The 19,907-nt window shown below is 38.2% G+C and overlaps 1 protein-coding gene across 1 annotated transcript in view; it reads right to left on the bottom strand.

Annotated features, from left to right (window-relative positions):
- ITFG1 (integrin alpha FG-GAP repeat containing 1) overlaps positions 1 to 19,907 on the bottom strand; it is a 308,702-nt gene that overhangs the window by 66,939 nt on the left and 221,856 nt on the right. Inside the window, exon 13 of the mRNA XM_032157265.2 lies at positions 6,470 to 6,513. Within this exon, the coding sequence (XP_032013156.1) occupies positions 6,470 to 6,513 (44 nt within the window). The remainder of the gene's footprint in view (positions 1 to 6,469; positions 6,514 to 19,907) is intronic.

Below are 19,907 nucleotides of genomic sequence, written 5' to 3'. Positions count from 1 at the left end.
ATATTTCATAAATTTGTGATGTTTAAAAAGATTTACACAGTAAGAAAAAGTCAAGAAGCCTAGTCTACTTGTACCTGAAAGCCTCTACTCGTACCTGAAACACAAACGGAACACCAACATTTCTCAAAATATTTGGAACTTACTATCCCTACCAATATAGGGATGTTATAGAGGCAGGGGTATAAACAATAACACTGACAAATAATAGCAGCTAAACTTTTTGAGTGTTTATTGTGTATTAGGGCCTACTATGGTCTATCTACATTAATTCCTCTAATTTTAACAATAACCTTAAGGTAATGTGATAGGCAGAATAATGGTACTCCAAAGATGTCCATGTCCTAATTTCCAGAGCCTGCTGAATATACTGCCAAAAAGGACTTGGCAGATGTGATTAAAGATCTCAAGATGGGTAGAGTATCTTGCAATATCCAGGTGGGGCTAACGTAATCACAAAGCTCCCCATAGGAGAAAGAGGAAGGCAGTATGGGTTAGTGCCAGTGATTTGAAGATGCAACACTGCTAGCTTTGGGTATGGAGGAAAGGGCCATGAGCCAAGGAAGATATGCAGCCTCAAGAAGCTGGAAGAGGTAAGGGGATGGATTCTCCCCAAAGCCTCCAAAAAGGAAGGTAGGCTTGCTGACAACTTGATTTTAGTTCAGGGAAACACGGTTCAGGCTTCCAACCTCTAGAACTGTAAGAGAATAAATCTGTGTTGTGTTAAGCCACTAAGTTTATGTTAATTTGTTACAGCAGTGATAGGAAACTTACACAGGTTAGTTTTACAGACATGGAAAATGAGGCTTAACAGAAGTGAAATTACTTCTCCAAAATTACTGTAGATAGTTGAAGAGATTTGCATTTTATGGATTATTTTCTTTTTTGAAGTAGGAGGGAAGGTTAACTAGTGAGAACTGGAAACTGGGAAAGTAGAAAGGGTATTAAATAGTTCTTATGAAGAAAGAGAACTTCTGGTATAGTAAGTAAAATGTGTATTTAAAACACATTGAAGTATTTAGAGATGATGGATTAGCCTTAAAATACTCTAGAGGGAGGAGTGGGTGGGATGGGTAGTAGGTGGTGGTAGGGGTGAAATAAAATTGGGCATATAGTGATATTTTTGAAGTTGGGTACGGGCACAAGAATTTTATGTATTTGTTCTTGTGTGTTTTTTTTTTTTTTTTGACAGTCTCATTCTGTTGCCTAGGCTGCAGTGCAGTGGCATGATCATGGCTCACTGCAGCCTCTACCTCCCCAGGCTCAGGTGATTCTCCACCTCAGCCTCCCCGGTAGCTCAGGTACGGGTGCACACCACCACACCCAGGTCATTTTTGTATTTTTTGTAGAGATGGGGTTTCAGCACGTTGCCCAGGCTGGTCTCAAACTCCTGGGCTCAAGTGATCCTCCTGCCTCGACCTCCCAAAGTGCTGGGATTACAAGCATAAACCACTGTGCCCAGCCAAGGAGTTTTATTATACTAATTTATACTTTCATAGATGTTTACACATTTTTAAAACGTTAAAAAAAATCAAGATAAAGAGCAATAAATGACACACAGGATACACTGATAAAAGCCATGAAGTAAAATGGACTAAAACAAACTTCAAATAAACCAAAACCAATAAAAATGCAAGGAGAGCTTCCAGTTTCTGGTCTGACATGTAAAGTTCTTTAATGTTGTCACTCTAGTTCTCATAATAAGAAAAAAGCAAAGAAACGGAAAATCAACAACTTTTCTTAGATCTTTCAGAGAACTAAGGTCACAGGACAAACTGCTACTCTGCAAACTGGAGAGACAGACAGGTGGAAACAGAGTCACAGCTTACAAGAAGCAGAAGCCCAAGAGCAGAAGATCAAAGATGGAGCCAATACAGGTAGGAAGACTTAACTGAAAAACTGCTGGAGGCCCAGTGTAGACTAGCTTGAGTGTTCAAAACTAAAAGGGTTCAGGGCAGGGGGGAATGCTCACACTTAACACTTTTATGAGTTTTACCTCCCGGAATTCCACCAGATTCTCACTGTGAAGACTGGAGAAAAATACCTTCATGTTTCCAGCAGTAGCATGAGAAGGTAACCATTCTGAAATATGCCCAGAGCCTGCCTTCAAAGAAAACTTTTACTAGAGCCTAACTGACTTGGGTTTAACAAAAGCCTAACTGACCTGGAGAAAGGGAAATACTCAACTTTAGCTCCCTCTCATCCTCCTGTCTCACCTATGTAGACAGGCAAGCTGAGAAGCACTTGTGAAGGTCACAGCCCAGGGACACAGGTTCACTAAAAGAGTGAGACCTAATGATAAGATGACAGAACACTTTTCCTATCTTCATCAGCTGGGCTCCTGTATAACAGGAATTACAGCCCAAAGCACTGTAAGCATTATCTTTCATTTAAGAAGGAGTCTGTAGGGAAACCGACACACCAGAAGAGACAAAAACAAGGACACTAGAGGAAATAATTGCCTCCAACACAACAGCTACTGTGAACAGTATATACAACCTAATTCCTAGTCAGATCAACCTTAAAACTTCCACAGTAAAGGTCTGTCTACCTTAGTTCCCTTTACTTAATACATCATATCCAGCTTTCAATAAAAAATTACAGGGCATGCTGAAAGGCAAAAGACAAACCAAAACAAAAAGTCCAAAGAAACAAAGGAAGTATCAAAACAAGACATATTACAAAATATGTAAATACAGCAGACATTTTGGAATTATCAGACCAGGAATTTAAAATAACTATGATTAACATGCTAAGAGTGCTAATGGAGAAAAGTAGACAACATACAAGAACAGATGGTTAATGTATGCAGAGAGATGGAAACTAAGAATCAAAATGAAATAGAAATAAAAAAACTGTAATAAATGAAGAATGCCTTGATGGACTCATTGGTAGATTGGACATGACCTAAGAAAGAATTAGTTAAGCTTGACGATGCCAAAGGTGTAAATACACATAGTAGGAATACAAGAAGAAGAAAGAGAGAAAGGCAAAAGAATAAATATTTGAAGTAATAATGATTAAGCAATTTCCAAAATTCATGACAGACCTCAAGCCACAGAACCAGGAAGCTCAGAGAACACCAAGCAGGATAAATATTGAAAAAATCTATACCCAAGCGTATCATATTTGAACTGCAAAAAGTCAAAAACAAAGAGAAAATCTTGAAAGAAGCCAGAAAAAAGAAATGAAAGAAAATATGACTTGGATTCCATATAAAACTGTGATATAATTAAAAAAAGCTCATTTGAGGTTGAAGACCATGAATTAGGGTGATATGGTTTGGCTGCGTCCCCACCCAAATCTCACCTTGAATTGTAATCCCCATAATCCCCACATGTCATGGGAGGGACCTGATGGGAGGTAACTGAATCACAGGAGTGGTTTCCCCCATGGTGTTCTAGTGATAGTGAGTTCTCAGGAGATCTGATGGTTTTATAAGCATCTGGCATTTCCCCTGCTGGCACTCATTCTCTCTCCTGCTGCCCTGTGAAGAGGTGCCTTCCACCATGATTGTAAGTTTCCTGAATCCTCCCCAGCCATGCAGAACTGTGAGTCAATTAAACCTCTTTTCTTTATAAATTACCCAGTCATGGGTATTTCTTCATAGCAGCACGAGAACGGACTAATACAGAGGGGTAGTGCCAATACGCAGAGCTACAGGTTTTTCTTCAGAAATGCCCAGTATCCTAGGCATAGGAGGGAATAAGAGATAGCTGGACTAACCCAGGGTTGAAATTTTCCCAGGCAGGTACACTGGAAAGTCAGTGCTCTATAGGAGTTAAAGGTACTGGCAGAAGTAATGTTGGTGTGTGGTAACTAAATAAGGAGGTGGGCAAAGACAATACTGGGCTGATACAGGTCAAGAGACTAATGGTTTTAAAGTGGAACAGGTATAATTAGAGTAACAGAGTGGGAGGGCTGGAAAATAGGCTGTGGTCAGAGTTGGATAAATGAAATTAGGGTTTCAGAAGTGAAACCATTCTGGTAGATAAGGTCCGGGTTATGGCCACGGGAGTGAATAGCTAAAACTGAATATGAATAAAACACTCTGAAGTTTTCAAAATGGAGATGAAGGAATATGGGTGGGATCGGTTCATGAGCTGAGTAATTTTTTCCTCTTTCTTTATACCCGATAGTCTGCCTATCATGTGTGATAGAACACATAACCAGCAGAAGAGCTATTCAACTCATGAATTAAGTGGTAAAGAATACTATATGGGATGTATATTTTCTCTCTCAGCTTCACACTGGGTCACATCCAATATAACACTTTTTACTATGATCTGATGTCAAAGGAATATGAAGAAGAACCACTTTTTCAAGAAGTAAATAATTTCGCAAGTGGGCATACATTTGACATTTGTGATACTGGGTAAGTACACTGTGCATTTGTTTACATGCTGATAAAATTGTGATCTATGATATCAGTAAAATATCAGAGAGAAGGAAAATGATATGTGTGAAGGGCAGCTCAACAGGATCTTAATTTCAAAGAAAGTCATAAATGAATGAATGGGAGGCAGATACATTATCTGCAGAAAAGCCCAAAGGTGCTGGGCGGTAACAGTAATCATTATAAAGGCAGCTCAGCATGTTGGACTTTACTTACGTGACTTTCCAAATGATTCTGTTCACTGTAAGACAGAAGTGGCTTAATATTTTAAGATAAGGAGACAGGAGGCCTTATGGATCTTAGAAGTGTCACCTGCCTGGCCAGGCGTGGTGGCTCATGCCTGTAATCCCAGCACTTTGGGAGGCCGAGGCGGGCGGATCATGAGGTCAGGAGATCGAGACCATCCTAGCTAACACGGTAAAACCCCGTCTCTACTAAAAATACAAAAAATTAGCCGGGCATGGTGGCGGGCACCTGTAGTCCCAGCTACTCAGGAGGCTGAGGCAGGAGAATGGCGTGAGCCCGGGAGGCGGAGCTTGCAGTGAGCAGAGATCTCGCCACTGCACTCCAGCCTGGGGGACAGAGTAAGACTTGGTCTCAAAAAAAAAAAAAGTGTCACCTGCCTTGGCTATACAGCCGTTACTATCAAACTTTCACCTAGAACTTGTAAGTAGAATCAGTGGTTTCAAATATAACTTTTTAAGGTTATTACATGACCATGTAATAATCAAAGAGCCACAGAATGGAGATATGGTTAGTTAGAGGGAGAAATCTAGGTCTGAGTGTTTCACAAAGTGGGTAGATAATACCTGAATAACCAAGTTAATCTTTAGGCTGATGAATCCCATCCACAGTTTTACAGTGATATAAAAGTATATGGGTTGGACCTAACATTCACATGCATGCTGCAGTGACCGTGGTGACGCCTCATCCCGATGTTCTCTTCAGGACCTACACACCTATTCCCTGAGCTGGCCTGTGTTGGCTGCTAACAGCTCACAGCAGGGTTCCTACCTGGAGATTGTTCTTAGCCAAAGGGAGCTGCCTCATATAAACGTTAACACTTTCCTGGCGGCCTGTCTGGATGTGATGTGTGACTGATACAAGAGTTCAAAAGCCAGGCCCCTCTGGCTCAGTACGGGCCACATTTGAAGGATCATCCTAGCTCCAGAGCTCCCCGTGCACCTTCTCCTTCTGCCACTGCTGCTTTCTTCACTACTTCAGAGGTGTTGCCCCCAGTTTGAGTCTAGATTATATCCCTGTGTCAGGGTCTGTTTCCACACGTCTTAAATATGGGAAGTTTCCCAACTATACATAAAATATTGTCAGTGTAATGTTTAATGACACTGTAAGAAAATGAGACAATAATGAGAACACCTAGTTTGTATTGCAGTTCCACTATCTAACAGCTCCATGACTGGATAATTGAACTTCTCTGAGTCTCAGTTTCCTTATCTTTAAATAGGGGCTAATTTCTAATGAAACAAGGATTACTACAAAGACCCCAAACAGTTCCCTGTACACACACACAAACACATGCATGCTTTCAAATACAATATTCTTATTACAGTTTACATGAATTGGTTCTGTCAAAAACTAATTATTGTCACATTTGTTATTTCACTGAAACATTCTATTAGACAGCAAATCAATATTAAGACTACACACAAAAAAGTCACTAATTGCCTACTATATGCTTGGCTCTGTGACCTATACCAGGTACACAAGATGACGTGGTTCTTGACTTCAGGGGGTTACAGTCTCGTGTGGAGAGGCATCTAATCTAAACAAGTGTAATGAAATGTAATACATGCCAAAATGTCTTAAAATAATTGGAGGGGTGGTCATTCCTCTAAGGATATCAGAAAAGGCTTCATAAAGATGACCCTTCAGGTAAGACTTTTTTTTAGGGAAGGTACTTTACTTTCAGCACAGTTTTCTTGAGTAATGAAGGATTCTTTAATCACTGCCAGATAGTAATGATATTTGATTATAATCTATAACAACTATTTTGTGTGTGTCTACTTATACATAAATTTTTATAGACACATTTATAACAGACTTAAATTTACTTACTGTTATCTTACGAGGACAGTCATTAGAACACAGACCACTAAGAACTGTGGAAAAATAAACAACAGGCAATTATTACTATTACAAGTTTATATTTAAAGTGAGCTCTAATTTTCTCCCTAAGATCCATTAATATACTCTATTGATTCACAATCACAAGCAGAAACCAATTCAATTTCTTTAGATCTGAGCAAATTAAAGTTCTGTTGTTCACTTTATACCAATATTTCAAAAGCCTTTATTAAACTGTCAAGATGCTACTATTTTGTGAACTATACAGGTGAGATAAATTATGATTAGATCATACCATACCTAAAATAGAACCTGTTGCTTCTATTTTCGAATTAGTTAGCTAAATTCCAAGGATGACTTAGATTCTGACAGAGGGGTGCCAAATAAGAACCAACTAAAATGTATACTAAGAAAAACAAATAGAACATTCAGTACTTTATATCTCAAACTAGACTTTTTTCATTTATGTAATTCTGGGTCAAAGATTTTGGGTACCCTTGATAACTAATATAGAGAGCATAACTATAAAATAATTGATGAGTCTACAACAAATATACAAAATAACTTAATGATACATTTATTCTATAACCAGCAAAAAGGTTAAAATATCTAAACAATCTTTATCTAAATAATATGAGTTCTGAAATAAAACCATATTTCTACCACTTTTGGTGAAATGATACCTTTGATAAGAAAGCAGACATTATATGCTATTATTTAAAAATGCTATATGTTATAAGATAAAGAAAGAGAGTTGATAGTTCTCAGTAGGCACAAATTATTTTCTTAATTATGAATATTTGTTTGTAGATTAAAATATATCCAGAAGAAAATGGTTTCTTTTGTTTGTTTATATTACATGACTATGGAATGACAATCATTCTAACAGAAATGTTTGACTTAGGCAGGGTGTAATGATTTGAATGTTGCTATCCCCCCAAATTCATATCTTAGAACCTAATAACCAATGTGACAGTGTTAAGAGGTGGGGCCTTTGTGAAGACAGTAAGTCATGATGGCTCCATCCTCATGAATGGGATTAATGCCTTGACAAAAGAGCCTCCAGTAGTTTGTTTTGACCCCTTCTGCCATGTGAGGACGTGGCAACAAGGTGCCATTTTTGAAGTAGAGGTGAGACCTTACCAGACACTGAATTTGCCAGTGCCTTGACCTTGGACTTCCCAGCCTCAAGAACTGCGAGCAATAAATTTCTGTTGTTTATAAATTACTCTAAGGTGTTTTTTTTTTTTTTTTTTTGAGACAGTCTCTTGCTCTGTTGCCAGGCTGCAGTGCAGTGGCACGACCTTGGCTCACTGCAACCTCCGCCTCCTGGGTTCAAGCGATTCTCCTGCCTCAGTCCCTCCTGGGACTACAGGCGCATGCCACCATGCCCAGCTAATTTTTGTATTTTTAGTAGAGACGGGGTTTCGCCATGCTGGCCAGGATGGTCTCAATCTCCTGACCTTGTGATCCGCCTGCCTCGGCCTCCCAGAGTGCTGGGATTACAGGTGTGAGCCACTGGGTCTGGCCAGGTATTTTTTTTTATATTAATAGCAGCCTAAATGGACTAAGATACAGAGTATGTAAGGTAAAAGGCACCAGGAAATAAGCATGATATATTTCATCACAAAAGAGAATACCTGTTCATTTACTATAGAATATTTACATTAAATACAACTTGAGGAAACAGTGAAATAAATATTTTACACTCACAAGCAGTTTTCAATGTTTACATTTCCTACCCCAGCACAGTGCCTGGTTCTCACTCTTTTATTATGAAAACCCTAACTTCTCACTCTCCTTTTATCTTCTTCCCTAAAGTTTAGGTAGATAATGGTACTTCTTTTCCAACTGTTCCAAAATGATTTGCATAAGCCTTCATTTAAACCATTATCTTGCTGACCCGCAGTTATTGACACACACATATGTCTTTGCATGCAGATGTTACCTCTGCATCATTCTATCCTTATTTTCACAGGGTCTCACCCAACATATTTGCTCAATAAATACTTGTTAAAGGAGGAAAAAAGATGGCTTATTCAGGCTAGGCACAGTGGCTCATGCCTGTAATCCCAGCACTTTGGGGAGCTGAAGTGGGTGGATCACTTGAGCTCAGGAGTTTGAGACCAGCCTGGACAACATGGAGAAACCCTGTCTCTACCGGAGAAAAAAAAAAAAAAAAAAAAAAAAATAAGCCAGATGCGGTGACACACGTCTGTGCTCTCAGCTACTCAGGAGGCGGAGGGAGAAGGATCACTTCAGCCGGGAAGCAGAGGCTGCAGTGATCTGAGATCACGCTACTGCACTCCAGCTTTGGTGACAGAGGGAGATCCTGTCTCAAAAAAAAGATGGATTATTCAATAAATGGTGCTGGATAATTGGTTACTTGGAAAAAAATAAAGTTAGTTTACCTCCCTATGTAAAATGTATATTTGACAAAGATATAATAATAAAAGAACTCTTAAACTTGAACAATAAAAAGACAACCCAGTTGACAAATAGGAAAAGGATCTGAATAGGTATTTCTCCAAAGAAGATATACAGATGGCCACTAAGCTCATGAAAAGATGCGCAACATCATTAACCATCAGAAAAATATACAGCAGAATCATTATGAGATGCATGCCCATGTTCATGGCAGCATTAGTCACAACAGCCAAGAAGTGGAAGCAAGCCAAATGTCCACTGACAGATCAATGAATAAAATATGGTAAATACATACAATGGAATATTATTCAGCCTTAAAAAGGAAGGAAATCTTGTCACATATTACAATATAGATGAACCTTGAAGACATTATGTTAGGATAAATAAGCAGTCATTTATTGTATAATTTCATTTAATGAGTTATCTAAAGTAGTGAAATTCACAGAGACAAAGTAGAATGGTGCTTAGTGGGGAGTAGGGGAAAGGGAAAAAAGGGAGCTGTTTAATGGGTATAGAGTTTCAGTTTTGCAAGAAGAAAAAGTTCTGGAGATGTGTTTCACAACAATGCAAATACACATAACTTCACTGAACTATACCTTAAAAATGGTTAAGATGGAAAATTTTATGTGACATGTTTTTACCACAATTTAAAAAATGGTTAAGATGGTAAAAAAAACAAACCCACAATGAGTTAACATTTTATACACACTAAGATGGTTATAATAAAACAGTCCAAGAATAACAAATATTGTTGAAGATGTGAAGAAATTGGAACCCTCATACATTTCTGATGGAAATGTGGAATGGTGCAGCTGCTTTGGAAAACAATCTGGCAATTCCTTAAAAGGCTGAACGTAAAGTTCTCCTTTGACCCAGTAATTCATTTCCAGCTATATTCCAAGAAAAACAAAAAAAACATATATCCAAACAGAAACGTGTACATCAGTGTTCATAGCAGTATTATTCATAATAGCCAAAAGGTGGAAACCATCCAAATGTCCATCAAATGATGACTGGATAAACAAAATCTAGAATATACATGCAACAGAATATTATTTGGCAATTAAAAGGAATAAAGTACTGATGCATATTACAACATGGATGAATCTTGAAAACATTATGCTAAGTGTAAGAAACCAGTCACACATGACCACATATTATATGACCCCATTTATATGAAATGTCCAGAATAGGCAAATCGATGGATACATAAAGTAGATGAGTGGTTGCCTGGAGCTGGAGGATGATGGGGGACTAAGAGTGACAGACAAGGCTGGGCGCGGTGGCTCATGCCTGTAATCCCAGCACTTTGGGAGGCCAAGGCGGGCGGATCACAAGGTCAGGAGATCAAGACCATCCTGGCTAACACAGTGAAACCCCGTCTCTACTAAAAATACAAAAAATTAGCCGGGCGTGGTGGCAGGCGCCTGTAGTCCCAGCTACTCGGGAGGATAAGGCAGGAGAATGGCGCGAACCTGGGAGGCGGAGCTTGCAGTGAGCTGAGATTGCGCCACTGCACTCCAGCCTGGGTGACAGAGCGAGACTCTGTCTCAAAAAAAAAAAAAAAAAAAAAAAGGCGTGATAGACAATAGGTACCGGGTTTCCTTCTGTGGTGATGACTACATTCTCAAATGATTGCAGTGATGGTTGCACAACTCTGAGAATATGCTAAAGCCATTAAATTGTATACTTCAAATGGGTCATGATATGGTATGTGAATTACATCTCAATAAAGCTGTTACAAAATAAGAAAGATACCATAAAATTTTAAAAGACTAGTGACCAAGGGGGTGAACTTTTTGTAATGTAACAGTATAAAGAGATACTATTGCTAATATAAAAATAACTTCTAGATATCAGTTAGAAAATAATCCAGTAGAAAACAAAGGATTTCAATAAGCAGTATCTGGAAGAGAAAATGCAAATAATGAAAAAACATCGAGAAAGACACTCAACTGCACTAGTTAGGAAAAAACCAATTTTATTCCCAAGAGGTAGGTGAAAAAGAAAAGCATGATAAAAGTGTTTGTAAGGAAAATAATAAATATATTATCACAAAGGGCTCTTTAATACATACTACAGTACATTTATAAATCAATTAGAAAATAAGAAAGGACAAGGACTATAGATAGAAATAAAGATAGAAATGCCTCTTAAATATATGAAAAAATGCTGAACTTCATTCATTATAAGAACAATATGAAATAAAAATAGGACATATTTTTCACCTAACTGGCAAAGATCAAAAAGTTTAATAACCCCTTGGGTTGGTGAAGGTGTTAGGAAAAGAGCATTTTCATATATATACTATAGATGGAAGTAGAAAATTATACAATTTCTGTGAAGGGACATCGTTAAAAAAATACAATATAAAGTTCAAAACAAGGGAGAATTAATCTGTGATATTGGAAATTACAATAGCAATTACTTTAGGTAAACTGGGTTAGTAACTAATAAGGGGGCTGGAGGGCACATTTTGGATGTTGGTAGTATTTGTTTCTTGATCTGGGTGTAATTGCATGGGTACGTTTACTGTGTTAAAATTTATAGACCTGTGCACTTATGTATACTTTTCTATATGTTATATTTCAATAACATGTTTATTTAAAAATATATATGTATTCTTTAACAATTCCATTTTTAATAATTTATCCTACAAGATATTCATTACAGCACTGTTCATAATAAGAGATTGAAAACCACATGATATACGTGAATAAGGAACTCATTAAATTATGTTGTAACCATACTATATGATACTATTCAGTAGTAAAAGAAGTTTAAATTGCTTCTTTAACTACTGAATGTATTCTAGATTATACATATATATATGTATATGCATAAAATATCTTAGATACAAAGAGCTTGTCTCTGGGAAGAGAATTGTATCACTGGGAGATGAGTAAAAGGGAGACCTACTTTTATCATATACTCTTGTAATTTTTAATAGACCATCTGCATTACTTATTTTAAAAACAAATTTATTAGTGAAATAAAAATTAAGAACTCTCAGATGAGTATGTGGTAAACTAGATAGTGTCATATGCTGGTGAAAATATAAATCCCTACAACTTTCACGGAAGATAATTTGTTATTATTGATTAACATTAAAAACAGTCTCTTCAACTCATGTCTATGAAATACTGGAAACCAGATAAATATCCACTAAGAGATAAAAAGCGAAATAAATCGTGGAACATATATAACATTATGGAATGATATGGAGGTATCAGAAGAATGAGGGAGGCCTGTAAGTGCTGACTTGAAAGGGGGCTTATACTTTGTTAAGGTAAAAAAACCAAGATGCATGCAAATATGTTTCATAAAGTTCCATTTAAAAGTATGTTGGGCTGGGCATAGTGGCTCACTCCTGTAATCCAGCACTATGGGAGGCCAAGGTGGGCGGATTAGGAATTCGAGACCAGCCTGGCCAACATGGTGAAACTGTTTGTACTAAAAATACAAAAATTAGCTGGGAGTGGTGGCAGGTGCCTGTAATCCTAGCTACTCGGGAGGCTGGGGCAGGAGAATCGCTTGAACCTGGGAGGCGGAAGTTGCAGTGAGTCGAGATTGCACCACTGGACTCCAGCCTGGGCGATAAAGGGAGACTCCATCGCTAAATAAATAAATGTGTTGGATGAATCTCAGACATAGTATTGAGCAAAAGAAGCCAGGCGCCAAGAGCACATCCTGTATGATTTCATTTACATCATGTTCAAAAACAGGGCCTTATGCATACCCAGCCCCGTGCATCTCTTCCATCTGGATGTTTGCCTATATCCCTTGTAATACCTTTTATAATAAGCAGGTAAACATAAGTAAAGTGTTTCCTTGAGTTCTGTGAGCTGCTCTAGCAAATCAAACCTGAGGAGAGGGTCATGGGAACCCTGATTCATGGCCAGTTAGTCAGAAGTACAGGTCCTGACCTGGGACTTGTGATTGGCATCTGCAATGTGGGGCAATCTTGTGGGGCTGAGCCCTCAACCTGTGGGATCTGACAGACTATCTCTAGGTAGATAGTGTCAGAATTGATTGATTGGTTGGTGTATGGAGGGGGAAGGCAGAATCCCTACGTATTTTGGTGACCAGAGATAAAATATTCTGTGTTGTAGTGACTGTGTGAGAGTAGACAGAACAAAGTTTGGTTTTGTCCTGTCTCTTATGTTATGCATAATTATGCATAATTGCATGGTATTCCATCGTGTGTGTGTATTTACCCCTCTTTATGTTAAGGACTGAATGAGTACTCCCTCCCTCAAATTCATATGTTGAAGCCCTAACCCCCAATGTGGCTGTTGTTGGAGACAGGGCCTCTAAGGAAGCAATTAAGGTTAAATGAGGTCACAGGGAGAGAATCAGTGTCTCCTAATAAGTGAGCTTGCTGTTTCTCTCTACACGCACATGAAGAGAACATATGAGAGCACACTGAGATGGCAGCCACCTAGAAACCAGGAGGCGAGGCTGCTCGGAGTGAATCTACCTTACCAGCACTTTGATCTTTAACTTCCTAGCTTCTAAAACTGTGAGAAATAAATTTCTGTTAAGACACTCAGCCTGTGGTATTTTGTTATGGAAGCCTGAGCAGACTAATACACATACATACTTCCTTTAAAAAAATTTTTTTTTCTTGTTTTTGTCAGGTTTGTCAAAGATCAGATAGTTGTAGATATGCGGCATTATTTCTGAGGGCTCTGTTCTGTTCCACTGATCTATGTCTCTGTTGTGGTACCAGTACCATGCTGTTTTGGTTACTGTAGCCTTGTAGTATAGTTTGAAGTCAGGTAGCGTGATGCCTCCAGCTTTGTTCTTTTGGCTTAGGATTGACTTGGCGATGCGGGCTCTTTTTTGGTTCCATATGAACTTTAAAGTAGCTTTTTCCAATTCTGTGAAGAAAGTCATTGGTAGCTTGATGGGGATGGCATTGAATCTATAAATTACCTTGGGCAGTATGGCCATTTTCACGATATTGACTCTTCCAACCCATGAGCATGGAATGTTCTTCCACTTGTTTGTATCCTCTTTTATTTCATTGAGCAGTGGTTTGTAGTTCTCCTTGAAGAGGTCCTTCACATCCCTTTTAAGTTGGATTCCTAGGTATTTTATTCTCTTTGAAGCAATTGTGAATGGGAGTTTACTCATGATTTGGCTCTCTGTTTGTCTGTGATTGGGGTACAAGAATGCTTGTGATTTTTGTACATTGATTTTGTATCCTGAGACTTTGCTGAAGTTCCTAATCAGCTTAAGGAGATTTTGGGCTGAGATGATGGGGTTTTCTAGATATACAATCATGTCATCTGCAAACAGGGACAATTTGACTTCCTCTTTTCCTAATTGAATACCCATTATTTCCTTCTCCTGCCTGATTGCCCTGGCCAGAACTTCCAGCACTATGTTGAATAGGAGTGGTGAGAGAGGGCATCCCTGTCTTGTGCCAGTTTTCAAAGGGAATGCTTCCAGTTTTTGCCCATTCAGTATGATATTGGCTGTGGGCTTGTCATAGATAGCTCTTATTATTTTAAGATACGTCCCATCAATACCTAATTTATTGAGAGTTTTTAGCATGAAGGGTTGTTGAATTTTGTCAAAGGCCTTTTCTGCATCTATTGAGATAATCATGTGGTTTTTGTCTTTGGTTCTGTTTATATGCTGGATTACATTTATTGATTTGCATATGTTGAACCAGGCTTGCATCCCAGGAATGAAGCCCACTTGATCATGGTGTATAAGCTTTTTGATGTGCTGCTGGATTCCGTTTGCCGGTATTTTATTGAGGATTTTTGCATCAATGTTCATCAAGGATATTGGTCTGAAATTCTCTTTTTTTGGTTATGTCTCTGCCAGGCTTTGGTATCAGGATGATGCTGGCCTCATAAAATGTGTTAGGGAGGATTGAAATGGGGAAAGGATTCTCTATTTAATAAATGGTGCTGGGAAAACTGGCTAGCCATATGTAGAAAGCTGAAATTGGATCCCTTCCCTACACCTTATACAAAAATTAATTCAAGATGGATTAAAGACTTAAATGTTAGACCTAAAACCATGAAAATCCTACAAGAAAACCTAGGCAATACCATTCAGGACATAGGCATGGGCAAGGACTTCATGTCTAAAACACCAAAAGCAATGGCAGCAAAAACCAAAATTGACAAATGGGATCTAATTAAACTAAAGAGCTTCTGCACAGCAAAAGAAACTACCATCAGAGTGAACAGACAACCTACAGAATGGGAGAAAATTTTTGCAACCTACTCATCTGACAAAGGGCTAATATCCAGAATCTACAATGAACTCAAACAAATTTACAAGAAAAAAACAAACAACCCCATCAAAAAGTGGGCGAAGGACATGAACAGACACTTCTCAAAAGAAGACATTTATGCAGCCAAAAAACATATGAAAAAATGCTCATCATCACTGGCCATCAGAGAAATGCAAATCAAAACCACAGTGAGATACCATCTCACACCAGTTAGAATGGCCATCATTAAAAAGTCAGGAAACAACAGGTGCTGGAGAGGATGTGGAGAAATAGGAACACTTTTACACTGTTGGTGGGACTGTAAACTAGTTCAACCATTGTGGAAGTCAGTGTGGCGATTCCTCAGGGATCTAGAACTAGAAATACCATTTGACCCAGCCATCCCATTACTGGGTATATACCCAAAGGACTATAAATCATGCCGCTATAAAGACACATGCACACGTATGTTTATTGCAGCACTATTCACAATAGCAAAGAGTTGGAACCAACCCAAATGTCCAACAACGATAGACTGGATTAAGAAAATGTGGCACATATACACCATGGAATACTATGCAGCCATAAAAAATGATGAGTTCATGTCCTTTGTAGGGACATGGATGAAACTGGAAAACATCATTCTCAGTAAACTATCGCAAGGACAAAAAACCAAACACTGCATGTTCTCACTCATAAGTGGGAACTGAACAATGAGAACTCATGGACACAGGAAGGGGAATATCACACTCCGGGGACTGTTGTGGGGTGGGGGGAGGGGGGAGGGACAGCATTAGGAGATATACCTAATGCTAAATGACGAGTTAATGGGTGCAGCAAAACAACATGGCACATGGATACATATGTAACAAACCTGCACATTGTGCAGATGTACCCTAAAACCTAAAGTATAATAATAAAAAAAAATTTTTTTTTAGGCCAGATGCGGTGGCTCACGCCTGTAATCCCAGCACTTTGGGAGGCTGAGGCGGGTGGATCACCTAAGGTCAGGAGTTCAAGACCAGCCTCGCCAACATGGTGAAACCCCGTCTCTACTAAAAATACAAAAAAATTAGCCAGGCATGGTGGTGTGTGCCTGTAATACCAGCTACTAGGGAGGCTGACTCAGGAGAATCGCTTGAACCCAGGAAGTGGAGGTTGCAGTGAGCTGTGATCATGCCATTGCATTCTAGCATGGGCAACAAGAGCAAAACTCTGTCTCAAAAAAAATTACGTAGATAAAACCACACTACATACCATTGTGTAATTCCCCCGCACTTACTACTTCAACCCATAATTGCATGGTATTCCATTGTGCGTGTGTGTGTGTGTGCGTGTGTATTTACCCCTTCTTTTTATTAGGATGTTTAGGTTCTTCCCCTCCTCGTACCCCAATTTTTTTCCTCCTAAGAAGACCATTGGCAAGATCAGCTTTAGGGACCTGGTACATTTATACATAGATCTTTGGCACATCTCTGATAATTTCCTTGGAATAAATGTATAAAACAGAATTTCTGGGTTCAATCTGAAAGCTTTTGATATACACAATGAAACTATTCTCCAGAAAAGACTATCAAACACCTAAAAAGACCATTTATTGATCTTCTCGTAAGTGCCAAGCTGTGAACACATGAATTTTCTTTTACAAATGTTCTTCCTTAATCTTCATATCAAGACTGTGAAGTAATTCTAATAGTCCTCAGCCTCCTCTTTTTTTTTTTTTTTTTTTAAATGAAGAGGTAACTGAAGAACTGAAGATTCGGACCATACTCACAGTCACAAGGTGAATAGAACTCTGTTGCAAGACTATGTGGCCACTGCTTTCAACAAGCAACAAGAAACTAACTCATTTAAAGAACACATTATCCTAGTATGATAGGAGATGAGAAATCTATGAACTATTGGGTTATTTTCTGTATAAGATAAAATGTCTGTGTCTTGGTTAGCATAGTCTAGAGTATTTACTAATATATCACATAATCACATTAGTATTAATCACATAATACAATTCAAAAATCATGTAATAGTTTCTTCCATTTTGTGTATAATAAGCTAAAAACTTGGTTCTTGCATCTGTTTTTGTTTTTTCACAAGACCTCCTGTCAAATTTGAAGTTTCACATTATAACATTAGGATCACGTGATAAGATTAAATGTAACCTTAACTTTGCCACATCTTTTCTCCACTAATAAATTTTATACAATAAAGTCAGACTAGGTATTAAACATGAAAAAACGATACATATTTGCCATAGATATGTTATAAAAGGGGTGTTTACATAATACAAATAGAATATGCATTTCCTTGGTTTTTGCAACCACAGATGCAAGGAGAAACAATACTAACCCTTGATTAATTATCATGCTGGTTCATAATATTGTTTAATTAGGAATTTTGAACTCTCAACATATTATAAAGGTTAATCTGTGTCCACTCAGAAATTATTTTACCTACAGAACAACTTGACCTTTTCCCAGTGACATCTATGGCTATGCAGCAGGTGAGGCTGACTCAGACTGTGTGGCTTCTGGGCTCTACTAGCTATGTATGTTTGACGTAAGGTAGGAAAATATGTCTTTAGCTACATTCAGTAATGATACTGCTTTTGTTAAGGAGTGCTACAGAAGGATGAAATTTTACTTTTAGCTTTAGTTTTACCACTCAAATCCTCTGTGACCCACCCTTTAGTTTTCTTTTTTGAGACAAGAGTCTCACTCTGTTGCCCATGCTGAAATGCAGTGGCACCATCATGGCACACTGCAACCTCTAGCTCCTGGGTTCAAGTGATTTTCGTGCCTCAGCCTCCCAAGTAGCTGGGATTACAGGCGCCTGCCACCACACCTGTATTTTTAGTAGTGATGGGGTTTCACCATGTTGGCCAGGCTGGTCTCGAACTTGGGCCTCAAGTGATTTGCCTGCCTTGACCTCCCAAACTGCTGGGATTCCAGGTGTGAGCCACCACGCCTAGCCTAGTTTTCTCAGAAAAGAAAAAAAGAGGACACCCACTCTCATACTTATTATCTTCTTCCCCTCTTGAGTTAATGAAATTTGAAAATGCCTGAAAAACATTAGGTTTCTTGAAATTTACAGACCATATAAAGAAAATTTTTATTCTCATTTTTTCCCCTCTTATTGCTCAATATATTAAAGGGACAGACTCATCAGGAATATGGTTTCAATCACAGTTTATTACAATTAGATACAAATTCTTCATAAAAGGCAGAACTGATTTAAACACTGCTGGAAAACACAACAGAGTGTAAGTTTTATATGTATGTTAGTAGTTCATCTTCTGTTATTAATAATCTGCTACTAACAGAAACTAAGTCTTTAGGTCATGAGTGTTGATAAGGGTAAACCTCAAGGCAAATATCTGACACCAATGCTGGCTCAAAGCCGTAAGTGCTACTCCTTTCAAGCTTCCTATTCATTCGGCACAGAAAATCTCATCAAGTAGGGCCACGTCTTGCTGTGTTAGCTAATGAAAGATGTGATCATGGGCAAATCACTTCACCTCCTCTCTTTTATGGTTTTACAGAAACATTTAAAGTAAGAGAGTTGGAAGAAATAATTTATAAGGTTTATAAAAACCTCTAAACTGGAGTTTTTATAAACCTTATAAATTATTTCATAATTCTTTGATTCCAAACTGGGATCTATATTGTTATCTGGTAGTTTCAGGTGCTTAATACTCACCCTAGCTCAGAGGGAAGTAGCCTGGGTTTAAAGGGCTCTTTGTGTAAGTTTGCTCACATGTGACAAAATTATCTAGAGAACAGAGCCTTGAATAGTCTGGGTCTGAATGAATGAGGCTGGATCATGGATGATGCATCCTCTCAATGTCAGAAATGCAGAGCAGAACCAGAAATGGAACTTGCTATTACGTAAGCTAATTTTCTGCGTCCTCTTTTTCCTTACAGCATATGTAACATTACATATATACTCACGTATTTTCATCTAAAACTTATATATAGGATACTATTATAGGAAACAATCGTGTAAAGCAGAAGGCACATGATAAACAATAAATGTTAGCTATTACTGTTTTGTTTTTAAAACAAACTATAGATTCTATCATTCTGGATTTCAGGATTTAGAGGTATCAGCTTTCATTGCTGCAGCTTCTTTTGGTGTGCCTGAAACTTCAGGGACCAGCAGAAGCAGGCAGAGAATGCTCAGTGCTCATGGTGGTTATATCTACTAAGTGGCAAAGAGCATAGCTTTTCTAAAATACTTTTCCTGACTTTCCAAATGTTGTACAATAGGCTCTCTTATTTTTGTAATCAGAAAACAAAACTAAATAAATACTAAACCAAAACCTTACCAATAAAAAAAGTTAAAGTTCTCTGGCATAATCAAAAAAGTAAAAGGATAGACTGATAGTGATTCTACAAATGTCACCCTGAAATTATGATTTAAAGACTCCACAATGTCAAGCTTATGAACAAGTAAAAATTATTTAGTCTATGAAATGAGTGCAAATATGTAACTTCCCCAGTGATATCAGAATAAAAATTTCATCACCTATTCTTCAGTTAGGTTAAAAAAAAACACTATTAAATGCTCCAAGGCATGAGACACTTCTCAAAAGAAGACATTTATGCAGCCAAAAAACACATGAAGAAATGCTCATCATCACTGGCCATCAGAGAAATGCAAATCAAAACCACAGTGAGATACCATCTCACACCAGTTAGAGTGGCCATCATTAAAAAAATCAGGAAACAACAGGTGCTGGAGAGGATGTGGAGAAATAGGAACACT

The sequence above is a fragment of the Hylobates moloch genome, unplaced genomic scaffold (assembly GCF_009828535.3).
Source record: "Hylobates moloch isolate HMO894 unplaced genomic scaffold, HMol_V3 SCAFFOLD_6, whole genome shotgun sequence".
Lineage (NCBI taxonomy): Eukaryota > Metazoa > Chordata > Mammalia > Primates > Hylobatidae > Hylobates > Hylobates moloch.
This window is presented reverse-complemented; position numbering and strand designations above follow the sequence as displayed.